General features: G+C 37.9%; 1 protein-coding gene across 1 annotated transcript in view; it reads left to right on the forward strand.

The window, feature by feature from the left end:
* LOC121408135 (adenylate cyclase type 2-like) overlaps positions 1-14,598 on the forward strand; it is a 29,478-nt gene extending 14,880 nt beyond the window's left edge. Inside the window, exon 4 of the mRNA XM_041599460.1 lies at positions 13,471-14,598. Coding sequence (XP_041455394.1) covers positions 13,471-13,632 — 162 coding nt within the window. The 3' untranslated portion in view covers positions 13,633-14,598. The remainder of the gene's footprint in view (positions 1-13,470) is intronic.
* Positions 14,599-15,672: the final 1,074 nt, after the last annotated feature.

Raw genomic sequence — 15,672 nt, forward strand, 5'->3', positions numbered from 1 at the left:
TCTTGGTATTTTTAGCTCATCCGGCCCGAAGGGCAAGATGAGCTCATGCCGTGGCGTGGCGTCCGTCGTCTGTCGTCCGTCCACAATTTCAAAATGCTACTACTTCGCCATTTCAAGTCCGATTTCAATTCTGTTTGCTTTATATGATAGCACTAGGTGGGGCATTCAAAACTTCTACACAGAATTTTGAAATTCATTGAATATGCTAATTTATGCGCATTTTTCAAAATTCACAAAAAATGCTACTTCTTTATTTGTTGAACGATTTTGATTTTTTGCTTCCATCTGGTAGAGCTTCATGAGGTTCACCAAACTTCTACACAGAATTTTGAAATTTTGACCAGAACAATTTTTCGCTAATTTATGCATATTTTTAAAAATTCACATAAAATGCTTCTTCTTCTTTATTTGTTGACCGATTTTGAAGTTTTTGCTTCCATCTGGTAGAGCTTCATGAGCTTCACCAATCTTGTACACAGAATTTTGAAATTTTGACTAGAACAATTTTTATGCTAATTTATTCGAAATTAGTTTATTCATATTTTTAAAATTTCACATAAAATGCTTTTTCTTCTTCAATTGTTGACAGATTTTTACTTTTTTTCTTCTTCCATCTTGTAGAACTTTATGAGGTTCACCAAACTTCTACACAGATTTTTGAAATTTTCAGTAGAAAATTACTTATGCTAATTTATGCGAAATTTATTCAGAATCACAGAAAATGCCTCTTCTTTATTTGTTGACAGATTTTGGTATTTTTTCTTCCATCTGGTAGAGCTGCATGAGGTTCACCAAACTTACACACAAAATTTTGAAATTTTGTCTGGAAAATTATTTATTCTAATTTATAAAAAAAAAATTTATTCATAAATCACAAAAAATGTTTTTTCTTCTTCATTTGTTGATCAATTTCAGTTTTGTTTGCTTTATATGATAGCTCGAGGTGGTGATACAAAATTTCAACATAGAATTTTGAAACTCATTGAATCTGCTATTTATTCATATGTTTTCAAAACTCACAAAAATTGCTTACTTATTTGTTGATTGATTTTGGTTATTTTTGTTCCATCTGAGAGCTACATTAGGTTCACCAAGGTTCTACACAGAGTTAAGAAACTTTGACTAGATAATAATTAATACTTAATTCATATGAAATTTATTCATAGATCACAAAAAATGCTTTTATGTCATTTCTTCATCAATTTCAATTCTATATCCTCAATTTATGTCACCAATATAATTCACTACAGTGTCAACTGGGCTGAAAATTAAAATTGTGTTAAATTGTGTTGCGAGATGCCGGATGAGCTCCACATCATTGATGTGCTAGTTTTTTTAATATTCAAAATCACTTTTTGACCAAAATTCATGTAAGAGTATGAATCAGGCTATTTACTGTCAATAACTGGGATGTATTCATTTGATTTGCTAGTTTATTACAATTAACTTGCATGCCGATTAAAAGAACACAATTTTTCCTGCGTGCGCGCAGAATCTCCCTACGCTCGTACTATCCCAAGATCATCACGCAAATAGGCGTCCATTTCCTCTTTACTTTCGACTGCCGCCGTGATCAGATGTTAGCTAAGTACACTCCCATTTTGCTTTTTTATAGTGTCCTTTTTGGCATATTTATCTTTGCATTTATCCTTATTTCAATCCTTTGCCTTTCGGCTTTAGATTGATTTCCTCTTATATCTCTCTGCGCGGAGCCTTTGTGTTATTTTTTCACGGTTTCTTACAAATAAACTTGTGAGTTCCGAACCGTCAGTTTCGTTTTCTGACAGACGGGTTGCCTCCGCTTCCCTTCCCCGCAGGTCCGCGCTCTCCTGCGTGCCGCCAGCATTGATGCGATGCTTCCTTTTTCTTTATCATCCTTTATAATTCTTTTTTAATTCTTGACTCGCTCCTTTTGCCTCGTCTTGAATTGAATTGATTTTATTTCCCTCTCCACAGCTTAGGCTATGTTGGACAGGTAGGAGCGTCGTCCTTTGTTCTCAAACTTGTTTTCAACTTTGTTGTTGTTCGTGTTTTGAGTTGGTTGATTGTTCCCTTTGTGTTTCAATCAATCTTTTGTTCTTGATTAGCTAATTAATTAATTAACTAATTAGCTAATTGTTTAATTATCAATTATTTATTATAATTATTATTTTGTAATGAAATTTTTTGTTTTTACTTATTGTCTTAAAAAAATGTTCTCTTAAATTTTTTGGGAAGCCCTCCTGTTCTTTTAATTAGCGTCTTTTGTTCTCGCTAATTATAGTTTCGGCTTTCCAGTTTAAGGGAAGTAAGCCTTTTGCTTTTTCCTTTCAGATCAGCTCCTATTTCTTGTTTTTTTTTCAACCTTTGTCAAAAAAAAAAACCTTGTGTTATTTTTCGTAGCTGATCCTGCACTTCGTCTTGGACTTCGACTTTTCTGAAAGGTGATAGCCAAGGCTCCCTTGACGAGATCTGAACTTATCTTGTGCCTCACTCTTCCAGGGCTGTTTGACCCACCGGCTATCAGGTCCAACAAATCCAGGTTAAGAGCATGGAACTCTTTTCCCGGCACAGACTAGGCTCGATGCTTTGTCAGTCTCCGTCAGGGAGCATTAGCAAAGGGCTATCAGCCCCTAGTTGCTAGAGACACGTGAGCTCACGATTATCTGATCAGGGTGGAACCGTGGTATTGCTTCCATGTGTCCTAAAAGGTGGAACCGTGGAATTGCGTCCATTTGCCTGAACGGCTTGATCAGATTTGGGTGACTTTTCACATGTGAGATATCACGTCCCCCCTGTCTCTTGTGCCCTCCGGCGGGGGCCGCATCGAAGAGGAAGAAGAAGAAATTCCAGGTCACTAACCCTGCTTCACGGGCAGACCTTTCTTTCTGATTCTTGTGCCGATGGCTAGGCGTTGTAACTTCATGTTACACCAGAACGACCTCGAGCATCACAGATTTTTATCCTCATGCTAACCGTCGGCTTAAACCACAGTGTCAAGCACCGGGCAGGTCAATCAGACATTCGCCATCTCAAACCTTAGAGAGTCACCGGTAATTTCTTGATTCGCCAGCTCTTGCTCCAGTCGGCGAGTTCACCTGCATGGATATCCCCATTAATATGCAGGTACTCCCGAATTTCGGAATTCGCCCTCTACGTCAAGCTTCAGAGTTTGACCGGGCATCGCTTACGGTGACGGTTCTTTCAGCGGTAACTCTCTCCATTCTACCCCCTAGGCAGCCCGTAGATTGGAGGTAAGAATTTCTTACATACCGCATGCCGCATGGGAATGTTTGGCTGTTTCAAGAGGGCAACCTATCCCGCCTGTGGACCATCGGCCCAGGCGACGGGCTTTTGGCTTGAACCTCACTTTCTATATGAAAGTAAGGGTGTCCTGTCTTCACTTTTAACTCCTACTCTTCCTTGTAAGGTTAGAGTCAGGGCTAGTACAGACACCCATTCTCCAGTGATCACCGCCGTAGTGAGGGCAACTCCGATATTAGCACCATTAACACTCAGTGGTATGACTCACTGTCTTGTAGCTCTGCCGAGCTTAAGAGCATTAATATCAGAGCTGAACGTCACAGCGAGTAATAGTTCTCCTATACTTAGTAATCGCTATGCCTTCACCAGCCGGTGCGTTATGGTTATGATTAACCTGTTTGTCTGCACCCGCACCGAACACCTGGAGGGAATCCGCTATTTATATGCTACATACCCCTCCTGTTGGCACAGCTTGTTCTCCAAGTCTTTCCCGGTCGGGTAAGCTTCACCTCGGAGGAAAGTAACCGCTGTATATCTCATTAGATTGTCATCTGTGTACGTGCGTTTAGGCTTGTTTCAAGCCCCAGGCTTTACTTGTCGGCATTTCTATGTCTACTTCCTGGGCACACCCACCGTGCCGGGTCGTCGAGCTCGCACCAAACTGTCTGCCGCCAGGCCATCGGTCGAGCTCAAACAGTGTATCTGATAGACTGCCCTCTATGCGGGTCAAGCTTGCGGGCGTCTCCGCCGCTTCCTCCTTATGTTGAATGGGTACGGTCGATGCATTTACCTAGCCCGTTTGTCGAGTTGTCTTCTTATTTAGAGGGCTCACAGGCCTAATTCATAGACTCGTGTGTTAAAGTGGCACTTAAAAAGAATTTTAAAAAAATAAGGAGGAAATTCGAGGGTTGAATTTACGGTGCCAGGTGAAAATGGCAGAGGAAAAAATGGCAGAGGTAAAAATGGCAGAGGTAATAATGGCAGAGGTAAAAATGGCAGAGGTAAAAATGGCAGAGGTTATAATGGCAGAGTTAAAGATGGCAGAGGTAAAAACAGCAGAGACAAAAAGAGCAGAGGCATAATGACAAGAGGTAAAAATGGAAGATGTGATAATAGCAGGTAAAAGTGGCCGAGGTACAGAAAAAACAGTAGATTCTAACGAAGAAAAATAAAAAACAGGTTTTACAGAAAAAACAAATAAATTTGAAGATTATAATAACAGAAGGATTTTCCACAATTTTACAGAACAGATATGTTTTAAAAAAAGGGGAAAACAGTTTTATTACAATAAATTTGTAAGGGTACATGCACAAAATACCAATTTTCTGTAAGTTTATACAAATGCATGCATGTAGGATTACACAGTGCAGTAAGATTACAGATGTTTTCCAGACTCTGTTCGGCAGGAATTTTTGATTTTTAAGTATAAATTTTCTAACAGTGTAAAAATGGCGGAGTTTTGAAATGGCAAAGGTAAAGATGGCATAGGCAAAAATGAAAGAGATATGGGGTGCTGGTTTGTTAAAAAGCCGAGAAAACAAAAAGTTTTCACTCTAAAATCAAAGGGGATTTGGTTAAGGGGGAAAATTACTCAAAAAAATTATTTCAATGAAGTGAAGTTCTTTTGGGTCAGAAAAAGAATTACAACAAAAATATTAACAATCAGATAATAAACAATGTTTTTTTGCATACCAAGCTAATTACCAAGAAGGTGCGGCTTAATTATGGTGTACAAAATACCCAACAGCACTTCCGCTTCCAAGGGTTATAAGCCGTTTATATCATTGGATGCAGTGGTAAAGAAGGTTCAGGGTCTTCTTTTATGCAAAGAATCTGAACCAGACGGCCCCCCTCGATCGACCCCAAATTGGTTTACCAGTCAAAACAAGATCATTACTGATTTTCATAATCAGTTACATATTTAGTGCCAAGCCTGGGAATGCATGCTTATTGTCATTCAAATATTTAAAAAGAATAGTACAGACGACAATACAAATAAGGACATAATATTAATCACAATCATTCATGACAATTTCAACGTCTAAGCTTTCCCCGCTATGTTCTCTATGGTTTTTTTTCTCCCACCCCTAACCCTCTCTGTCTCTCCACCTCTCTTATGTCTACTCTTCCACCTTTTTGCATCGGTAAACCTCGCAAAACTTTAGATATAAAAAAAACCAGCCAGAAAGAAAGGAATGTTATAAAATGATGAATGACAATAGTGCAGTTTCATTTTGCTCCTGATAAATTGAATGAAAAAATATCTGTCGTTTGATTTCTTTTTAAAAAGCCTTCACGGTACACCTCCAACAAATTTGTAAATAGCATTGTTAGGCCCCGGGTGTTAGGCCGATAAAGACATAATGATGTGATGAAATGCCTAACCGTGACATGCACTTCTAATTTAATCTATGTACATGTGGGGGCTTTTTGACAATTCATTGCATGGGGGTTTAAGGCTGGCCATATTTTACCTAGAGCTGCCATTTACCTCTGCCATTATTATACCTCTGCCATTTTACCTCTGCCATTATTATACCTCTGCCATTTTTACCTCTGCCATTTTTACCTCTGCCATCTTTACCTCTGCCATTTTTACCTCTGCCATTATTACCTCTGCCATTTTTACCTCTGCCATTATTACCTCTGCCATTTTTACGCCGAGCCAGATTTACTACCAGTGGATAGGATAAATGTCTGACATTACATATCTGACCAGAAAAGGGTACCTCGACCAGCTCATTTTAAAAATAAATCAGCATTTACGAAGACTACACCTGACGGGACCAGATTCATCACTTGAGAGAGTAAAATGACCCTAATTCTTCTGCCAGTAAAAATATAGTTCCGTAATGGTGAAATATCTTTCCAATTTGGAAAAAGTAAGTTCAGTAGGTACCCTCCCTGGAATCAGTGTTAGATTGTCAGTCATATTCATTCATTTTGGTCAATCAGCCATATTAAATTTGAAAATTGAGCAATGGGTTGGCTTGAATGAATATCTTTTGCCTGCCAGTTGTGATTAGGCCCGTGCAACCTTTATTATTTGGCACATGAAGGTTTCTATTTAATTTACCTTTCTGGCTTTTCTTTAACATCTGTACACTCACCTTATCACAAAGAAATGCATGACATATACATATGTGTTATCTAATGACCAATTTTAATGTTACTCCTTTATGTCTGGTGCCCTATGGATTTACACACATCCTACCTGCCTATATGTAGCTCAACAATGGATGCAATGTAGGGCCCAACATCCTATAATGCAAAATTGTAGATATGCATAGTGTGCATATCTGGATGCAATTACTGCCCACAACTATAAATACCAGATTCACATGAGTTAAATGAGATAACAATAAAAAGAAATGAGAAATAACATACAAGCATACTATGCATGTACATTCACATCTTCCTGTGACAAGGGGTGTAAGAGAGAGAGAGAGAGAGAGAGGGGGGGTAGATGGCTTGTATGGAATGGGGGCTAGTCTGGCAAGAAATAATCAAAAGTTAGAACAAGATAGCAGTAGCACTCATTCTCAGTCACCCCCCTCCAGACATACCATGCTTTCTTCTACCCCCCCCCCTTCTTGAACCCACCACTATTCAGTCAAACTCTATAAAGTTCTCTGTTCTCCATCCCTTTCCCAAGAACCAATTTCACAATTGCAATTGTACAACTTTGCTTAGCTTGTTTTACACGAGCAAATGGGAGGCTGAATGTCAAACATTCGTACCGTTGCACGCAAGACGTACCATCCAAAATGTACAGTCCAAAATGTACCGTTGCTTGGCTTTGGGAGGTGACGTCACAATACGATTCAATTATTTGCGCTCAGTAAAGGAAGGTTAAATACGCGCATAGCTTGCTGGCTACATGCGCAATGCTGCCAGAGGTCATGTGCGCTTGTGGGATTTGCTTTTTGCTTTCAATTTTTTTGCTCCCTTTTCATAGATACTCCAAGAAAAAACTCCCTTTTCCCCGATATTTTTCGCTAAATTTTGAGGCGTTGTACTACACAAATAGCGAATATTCTTATTCGTGCAATGGTGCGAGATTTCGCATTCGGTGAAAGAAACACTATTCAAATTTCTTTCACCTCATGCGATATCTGGCACCATCGCACTCATGCCTATTCGCTATTTGTATATTGATCAAGGCCTATCTAATGTTTAGTATCCTGTAATGGGTGCTATACACAAATACAGCAGTGCTCGTTGGTATACAAAAAAAAAAAATGCAGAGACTAACTATAGACTACACAGCCTAGCCTCGGTATAAAAACACAGATGATGTATTAGTCAGACTGTTCCATGCTTTCGCAACAAGCGCCGGGGGTGCTTGCCCTTGCGATCACCAGAGAAACCAGGCCTTGTGGCTGTTGTTTTCGTAAACAACTGGTTCTCATCGCAGACTGAGGGAAATATTGGTGATTATTTTCCTTAAGTCGTCATACTCCTCTGCTTGTTTCTTCAAGCGAGGACTTAGACACTCTTAGCCAGTTTCCGTCCTTAACCTTGATAGGACAGGGCCGTTTACTCATTCGATTCCATCAGGAACGTTACTGTTAAGGTATCATGTGTGGGGATGTCTGTTGGTTCAGAGCGTCTTCTTGACCGACATCTCTTGATTGTCGCTTACACGTGAGGTCACGACAGCCATTATTTAGCCAGCTCACCTCTGGCGTACGCTTGCTGCGGCTAGGGATTGCTCCGTCCAGCGGACATCCATCGCAGCCAACCCTTATGGGCCCTCACGTAGATGGTGGCTTCAGTCGAGCCACCTCCCACCTCTGCACCTATGCTTCTTCATTGTTGACCGCTCTTGATTTGTTTTCCTTCTATCTGGGAAAGCCTCATGAGGTTAACTAAGCTTCTTGGAATTTGGACTCGAACAATTTCTATGCTAATTTATGTGAAATTAATTTATGTATATTTTTTCAAAATTCACATAAAATGCTTCTTTATTGGTTGACCGATTTTGATTTTTTTCCATCTGGTAGAGCTTCATGAGGTTCACCAAGCTTCTACACAGAATTTTGATGAGAAAAATATTTATGCTAATATATGCAAAACTAATTTATGTGTATTTTTGAAAATTCACATAAAATGTTTCGTCTTTATTTTTGGACTGATATTGATTTTTTTTCCTTCCATCTGGTAGAGCTGCATCAGGTTCACCAAACTTGCCCACAGAATTTAGAAATTTGTAGAAAATTATGTTTTCTGCAAAAAAATATCACAAATAAATGCTTATTATTTATTTGTTGACCAATTTTGACTTTTTTTACAGAAAATTATGCTTATTTATGTGAAATTTATACATAAATCTCAAAATGCTTTTACTCCTTTGTTGATTATATCAATTTTGCTTGCTTTATATGAAAGCTCTGGGTGGGGATACAAAATTTCTACACAGATTTTTGAAATTCATTAAATATGCTAATTTATGCATATTTTTAAAACTCACCAAAAAATGCTTCTTATTTATTTGTTGACCGATTTTGATTTTTTTTCTAGTTCCATCTATGAGCTACATGAGGTTCACCAAGGTTTTACACAGAATTTAGGAATTTTGACTCAAAAATTATTTATGCTTATACAAAATTTATTCATAAATCACAAAAAAATGCTTCTCTGTCATTTGGGTTGTTGGGTTGTTTAAAAATTTGTTATACAGTGCTTTTAAAAAAAGTTTACTCTTAGAAAAAATCCTATAAAATTATACATTTGTAATATCCTAAAGATTTTTCGACATGTTAACATTGGTACTTATCCATTTAAGCAAATGATGATATAACTGTCGAAAAATATTTCCGCTTTAGTGAGCACCACTTACTTTTTAAAAGTTAGTGAAAAATGATTTGCACCGCACTTTGAAATAGTTATTCGAACAAAAGTAGACCTTAATCATAAAGAACATGTGGAATTTAGGTAGTTAATTTGATTTGAAGATATCTTTTACCTTTTTAACTTGCCCAAAACACTTTGAAGAGTGCGTTGCGCCCCACCCCACTCCCCCACACACTGAGGCCATCGTGACAATATCCCGGGGGGCCACTTACATTGACGAGTGGATACCATGCGCGACCATAAAACACGTAAAAAGGATGTCTTTTTCATGATAGGGCACGTTACCTACGTAACGTGATAAGGGTGTCAAAAACACAAGAATAATGAAAAAAGGGTATCTATTTCGCTAGGAAAATTACGTGTTTAGGGTCGAATTTGCGGGGATTATAAAACAAAATTAAAATGTTCTATAAAGGATATCCTTTTTGCCCCAACACTTCGTGTTTAGAATCCGATTTGCGCGAGATGTAGAAGATGGGGTCGTACTAAACCAAATAAGGTAAAGCCGACGACCGAAGGACCCGTAACAATAAAACATTCCTGTACTTGTTTAGGGGTTCATTTCAGGGAATATTTGCCAAGATAATCGTTTTGTTTCCAATACTTGTTAAGGGTAGGGTTTCACACGCCAATACTTGTTAAGGGGTGCATTATCAGAATATGGAAATTACGTGTTTAGGGTGCTTTTCGAGACCCCATGGTCTAGCATGGTATCCAATCGTGAATGGAACTGGCCCCCCCCCCCCTCCCCCGGACGATATTCAGTCAGACGGCAGGTCCCAAGAAAGAAGCTTCTTTCATCCAAGTGATATTCATGACTTGAGATGTTTTGCATATTTAATAAGCTTGATGCGGACCAAAATACCTCTTTTCGGTCATTGCTGCTCTAATTGTGCATCAAATTTTATGGTCATGTGTTTGAATTTATTCAAAGATTTTGTAATATAGGTTAAAATTTGATCTAAAATATGCCACAAAATAATTATTTTCACCTGAAAAAAGCTGCTATTTTTCACACTTTATTTTTGTTTGAGCCCAAATGATTTTTTGATCATGATCATGATAAAGCTGAATATGTATGCTTTAAAATGATATAGGTTTCAAAGTAAGAATCGGTTTAATCGGGTCAAGATCACACTTTCATTTGCCAAGTACATGTAGCAGCTTGAAAACAAGAATACTGCACTCTGATTGGTCAAGGAGACCACCCACTGGCAAATTACAACTGTTCCAGTGCCTGGGTTCATAGGAAGGTCACACTTCCCATGTGGTAATCTCCTCAAATACCCATGCCTGTTATTCTGTGAACCTTATCCAGCCAATCAGGGGGCCGTTTCATGAAAGGACTTGTCGGACGTTTTATCCGACAAGTCCCATTTTATCCGACAGTTACCATAGGAACAGTGCCTCTCAGCCAATCAAAATCGTGGAAAGATGTCAGATCTGACAACTTGTGGGATGAAAATATTGATGAAACGCTCGCCAGAACTCTGGATTTCATGCAAGCAGAGCTACCAAGTCTCACGCATAATGCGTGAGTCTCAAGCATTTTGGACTCTTGTTCATCCCCTCAAATCTCTGTCTCACGCAACTATCACAGCCTATCCCCATATACATTGTACACAATGTCTGTGATCTCACTCAGATTCACAGAAAATCTCTTTGAACTTGGCATCTCTGTGCAAGTACAAAATTTCAGAAATCTCATCTTGTACCTTGGTGGGAAAAGTATGATCTTGACCCGATTAAAAGGTGCCGCATATCAAGAGTGGCATTGTGAGAAAGTACAGAAGTTCAGCTTTATGGTGATATAGATATCATTGAGGCTCAAAATAAAAAGTTTTGCACAATTTGCAAAAGAAAACAGAGGACGAAAATTCAGCTTTGAAGCACATTTTCAGGCCAGAAATTCACTTATTAAACAAAATATTGTATACAAAATAAATGGCAAATATGAAAGAGTAACATTTACTCTATCTGATTCTGCAATAATATTTCATTTAACTCGAGGTTAAACCAGGTTAATTCTTAGGGAAAGAAAATCTCACGAATCACAAGATTTTGCAAGGAGGAGGATTCAGTCACGAGATGATTTGGATGAATCTGGCCTTTTTGCTCATTAACATAGGGACCTGCGGTCTGACTGCTTAAGAAATAAAAGTATCAAAAACATTCATCTAAAATTGCACCCATGCATATTTATAACACACAGGTCTATTAGGTGTTTTAAATCGGGTGGGTTTAAAAATAAAAAACGAGTGTTTTAAATCACACCATTTAAAACGTGCCAACCCTACCATCAGAATCGCATTTTACTCTTTTAATAACAAGTTGTATGTTTTTATCAAATAATATAGCAACTCCTCTTGCATTAGATTTGTTCCTCGTTATCCCTAAGCCATGTTTCAGATATACCAAGTATTGTAATATTTTTTTTTCAGGAATCAATTCATTCTAAAAAGGTTCTAAAATTATGTCTCAAGTGTCAACAATTAAAATGAAGCCTTGTTCAAGTATCTTTAGTATTGTTTATATACTATTTTTCATCATATCTTGTAAATGATTGGTTATCCATAATGATTGAGCAAATGCATTATGCTTGAGAGGCTTGTAATGCAATCGAGGTGAAGATGAGACCAAATGTCGTCAGTTCGTCCGTCACAATTCTTATGACACATAACTCTATAACTGTATGTCACTTTTCAACCAAACTTGGATGGTAGATGGAATTTGGGGACCTGCATGTTATGCTGCAGTCGGAGGTCACATGGTAAGGTCAAGGTAATTTTCAGGTCAACACCTAACTCTGCAACCGTAAGTCACTTTTCAACCAAACTTGGATGGTAGATTTACTTAGGGGACCTATATGTTATATTACAGTCGGAGGTCACATGGTAATGTCAAAGGTTATTTTCAGGTCAACACCTAACTCCGCAACCGCAAGTCAATTTTCGACCAAACTTGGATGGTAAGATGTACTCAGGAGACCTGCATGTCATGCTGCAGTTGGAGGTCGCATGGTTAAAGGAGAATGAAACCTTTGGACCAAGATAGCTTGTTTGAAAACAGAAAAATAAAAAAAACAGATCAACGAAAGTTTTTTAAAAATCGGACAAGTAATAAGAAAGTTATGAGCTTTTGAATATTGCAATCACTAATGCTATGTAGATCCTCACATTGGCAATGCCACAAACGTGTGATGTCACTCTTGAACAACTCTCCCCATTACTTTAGTATATATTTCACTTAAATTGCCTCTTTTATTACATCTATCAGTAGAACATGTATTATTTCTATAGGAGGGAATGTAATACAGATTTTTAAAGAATACATCATGGATAAAGAGTTTGTATCACCATATGAAAAAGCAAAAAGACACATTTTCAGGGTATTTCATAGTCCATCAAAGGGAAAGTTGTTCATCAGTGACATCAAACATCCTTGTCGCGTTGCCAATGGGAGGATCTCCATAGCATTAGAGATTGCAATATTCAAATGCTCATAACTTTCTCATTATTTGTCCGATTTTTCTCAAACTTTCTTTGTTCTTATTCTTTGATTTTTCCGTTTCGACACAAGCCTACTTGTTCCAAAGGTTTCATTCCCCTTTAAGTTTACATGCAAGACTCTCTTATGACACCTAACTCCGCAACTGTAAGTCACTTTTCAACCAAACTTGGATGGTAAATGGACTTGGTGGACCTACATGTTATGTTGCAGTCAGAGGTCACATGGTAAGGTCAAAGGTCATTTTCAAGTCGACACCTAACTCCGCAACCGTAAGTCACTTTTCAACCAAATTTGGATGGTAGATGTACTTAGGGGACCTATATGTTATGTTACAGTCAGAGGTCACACAGTAATGTCAAAGGTCATTTTCAGGTCAACACCTAACTCCGCAACCGCAAGTCAATTTTAGACCAAACTTGGATGGTAGATGTACTTAGGAGACCTGCATGTCATGCTGCAGTTGGAGGTCGCATGGTAAGGTCAAAGGTCATTTTCAGGTCAATGTTAAAGTTTCTGTGCAAGAATCTCATATGACACAACTCTGCAACTGTAAATCACTTTTCAACCAAACTTGGATGGTAGATGTACTTAAGGGACCTGCATGCTATTGTTTTGGGCGGTCACATGGTATGGTCAAAATTAGAGTTTACGCAAGACTCTTATGACAAGTCTTATTCCATCCCAGTCATTTCACAGTGAAGTTTCGATACAATTTCTGTTGCTTGTCCTCGCAAACACCATATTTCTGGTTATTTTCATAAATGGGCGAGACACAAAATCTCTTTTGCCTTGTCTCAATTCACTTTAATTCTTTTACTGTATTTCCTCTCACTTGTATAGTATATTTTCCATTTTCATCAGGTTACTGAGGAAACAGCCAATGTACTATCAGAGCTTGGGTATACCTGTGAGACTCGAGGCATCATTGCTGTCAAAGGTAAAGGAAAACTGAAGACGTACATAGTACGAAGGATGAGTCGCTCCATTTCACAGTCGACCAATCTAAGCTCTGCCGTCTCATGATGATGGGTCCTGTTGCATAGCAACATGTACTGTCTTTGGTAACTTTTTCACTTATTGAACACTTCTTTATTTTGAGGACTTCTGATAGTTGCTTAGCAACTGAACCTTTTGCCTGATGGGAAATTTGATGCCAATGTAGAACAGCGAAGTCAACATTCAGCTTATGAATTTGATACTCTAAATGATGGCAGGAGTGGAATACCTAGTAACCGCAATTACAAATAACTGCCACTGGTGGCAGCAGTAAGATAACTATTTGCAGCAATCAAGACAATTAGCTGAATTTAAGGATGTTCCAAATTTGTGTTTGTCCACATCATGATTAGCGCATACTTACACACTCTGCGCATTGACGTCACAATGGATGAACAGGTGTTTAATCAGCTGTAGATATCAGCTGAATTTCCCTGTTATCTGTAGACCCGATTTGTTGTTTTATGAACCTAATTCGTGGGAAATATTCCATGGTCCTTATATTTTAAAAACCTCTACAATTACAGAATACTTTACTCTGCAGTGCTGCAAAGTATGACAATATGACCTCGAGTTTGATTAATGGTAGAGTGGTTTGGAATTTTTCTTTAAATAGATACAAAGCATTTGGCACATTTTTGTGTTTTAAGAAGCATATTTTCTCTAACAAAAGTACGGATAGGATGAAAACAAGCACATGAGCCCCCATCTTTAATGTTTACACTTCTTTAGTATACCTTCCTCTACAGCATTGCAAATTTTGGTGAAAATAACATGGAATTTGAATAAAGTGCAGCATTATTTTACTTCTCATATTTATCATAGAAATTTCTAACTTTTGGCTGTTCTGTGGGGGGGGGTTGATTCAACCCTTCCCCCCCTGAGATCTTGGCTGCTGATTGCGTGGGCGCAGCAAAAACTTGCACGCTGGTAGTGTACGATGTAATCTACAAAGCTGTATGGTAAAATTTTTCAAAATATTTATTCTATATGAATTAATTAGGCTAATTTATGCATGAATCATACTTTTTGCTCCAATTCACTAAATAAAGCTCCTAGAATGCTAATTTTAGGTAAAAATATTCTTCGTTGCATTCTTAACAATCGCAATTGAGAAAAACTTTGGTTTGGAAATCAATTTCTTATGTATTTTATTGTTTTATGAATTTCTTCTGTATTTCTTTGTTTTTCAACCTTTTGTTTTTCTTTGTTTTTTTCACCAAATTTATTGCACAACCTTTTTGAAGCATAATTATGCTAAAATCAATTTATTTCAACTGTGAAATTAAAAATAATCATATCTTTATGAATAATATGAGAAAACTCAATTTGCATTGACTTTGTACACAAAATCATGTTTTGGAACAATTTTTGGTCTGACATGCATTTACAAATGTTAGGTCATTCCGGAACCGCATACCCAGGTGTCGCAAATTTGGTCTCAAAAGATGCAGGAGATTTAAAAGTATAAACTCTGCGAGTGGTGTGGTCAAAATAATTCACGTGGCGGAATGACTGCAGAAAAAGTTTGGGGGGGGCTTATTGAACCCCTGCCCTGTTTAGGGTTAACATCCTGTGCAAGTTTCAGGTCACATGACAAAGTTAATATAGGGTCAACAAACTTTGGCCATGATGGGACTATTTGTTGAATTGCCACCATAACCTTGAAAGTTTTGATCTAGTTCATTAAACTTGGATATAAGAGTAATCAAGTAATCATTGAACATTCTGCATGAGTTTCAGGTCACATACCAAGGTCAAAGGTCATTTAAGTTCAATGAATTTTGACCATTTGGGGAATTATTGGATCGCCATCATTACTTTAAAAGTTTATAGACCTAGTTCATGAAACAAAGACAAAAGGGTAATCAAGTATCACTTATTGTTTTGCACGAGTCTTGGGTCACATGGTCAAGGTCAAAGGTCATTTAGAATACATGAATATAGTGTTTTTGTCTCACCTGCATAGCAGAGTGAGATTTCAGGCACCGCTTTTCCGACGGCAGCGGCGAAGACGGCATCAACACCAAATCTTAACCAAAGGTTAAGGTTTTGAAATGACATCAT

This window comes from Lytechinus variegatus, chromosome 2 (assembly GCF_018143015.1).
Source record: "Lytechinus variegatus isolate NC3 chromosome 2, Lvar_3.0, whole genome shotgun sequence".
Lineage (NCBI taxonomy): Eukaryota > Metazoa > Echinodermata > Echinoidea > Temnopleuroida > Toxopneustidae > Lytechinus > Lytechinus variegatus.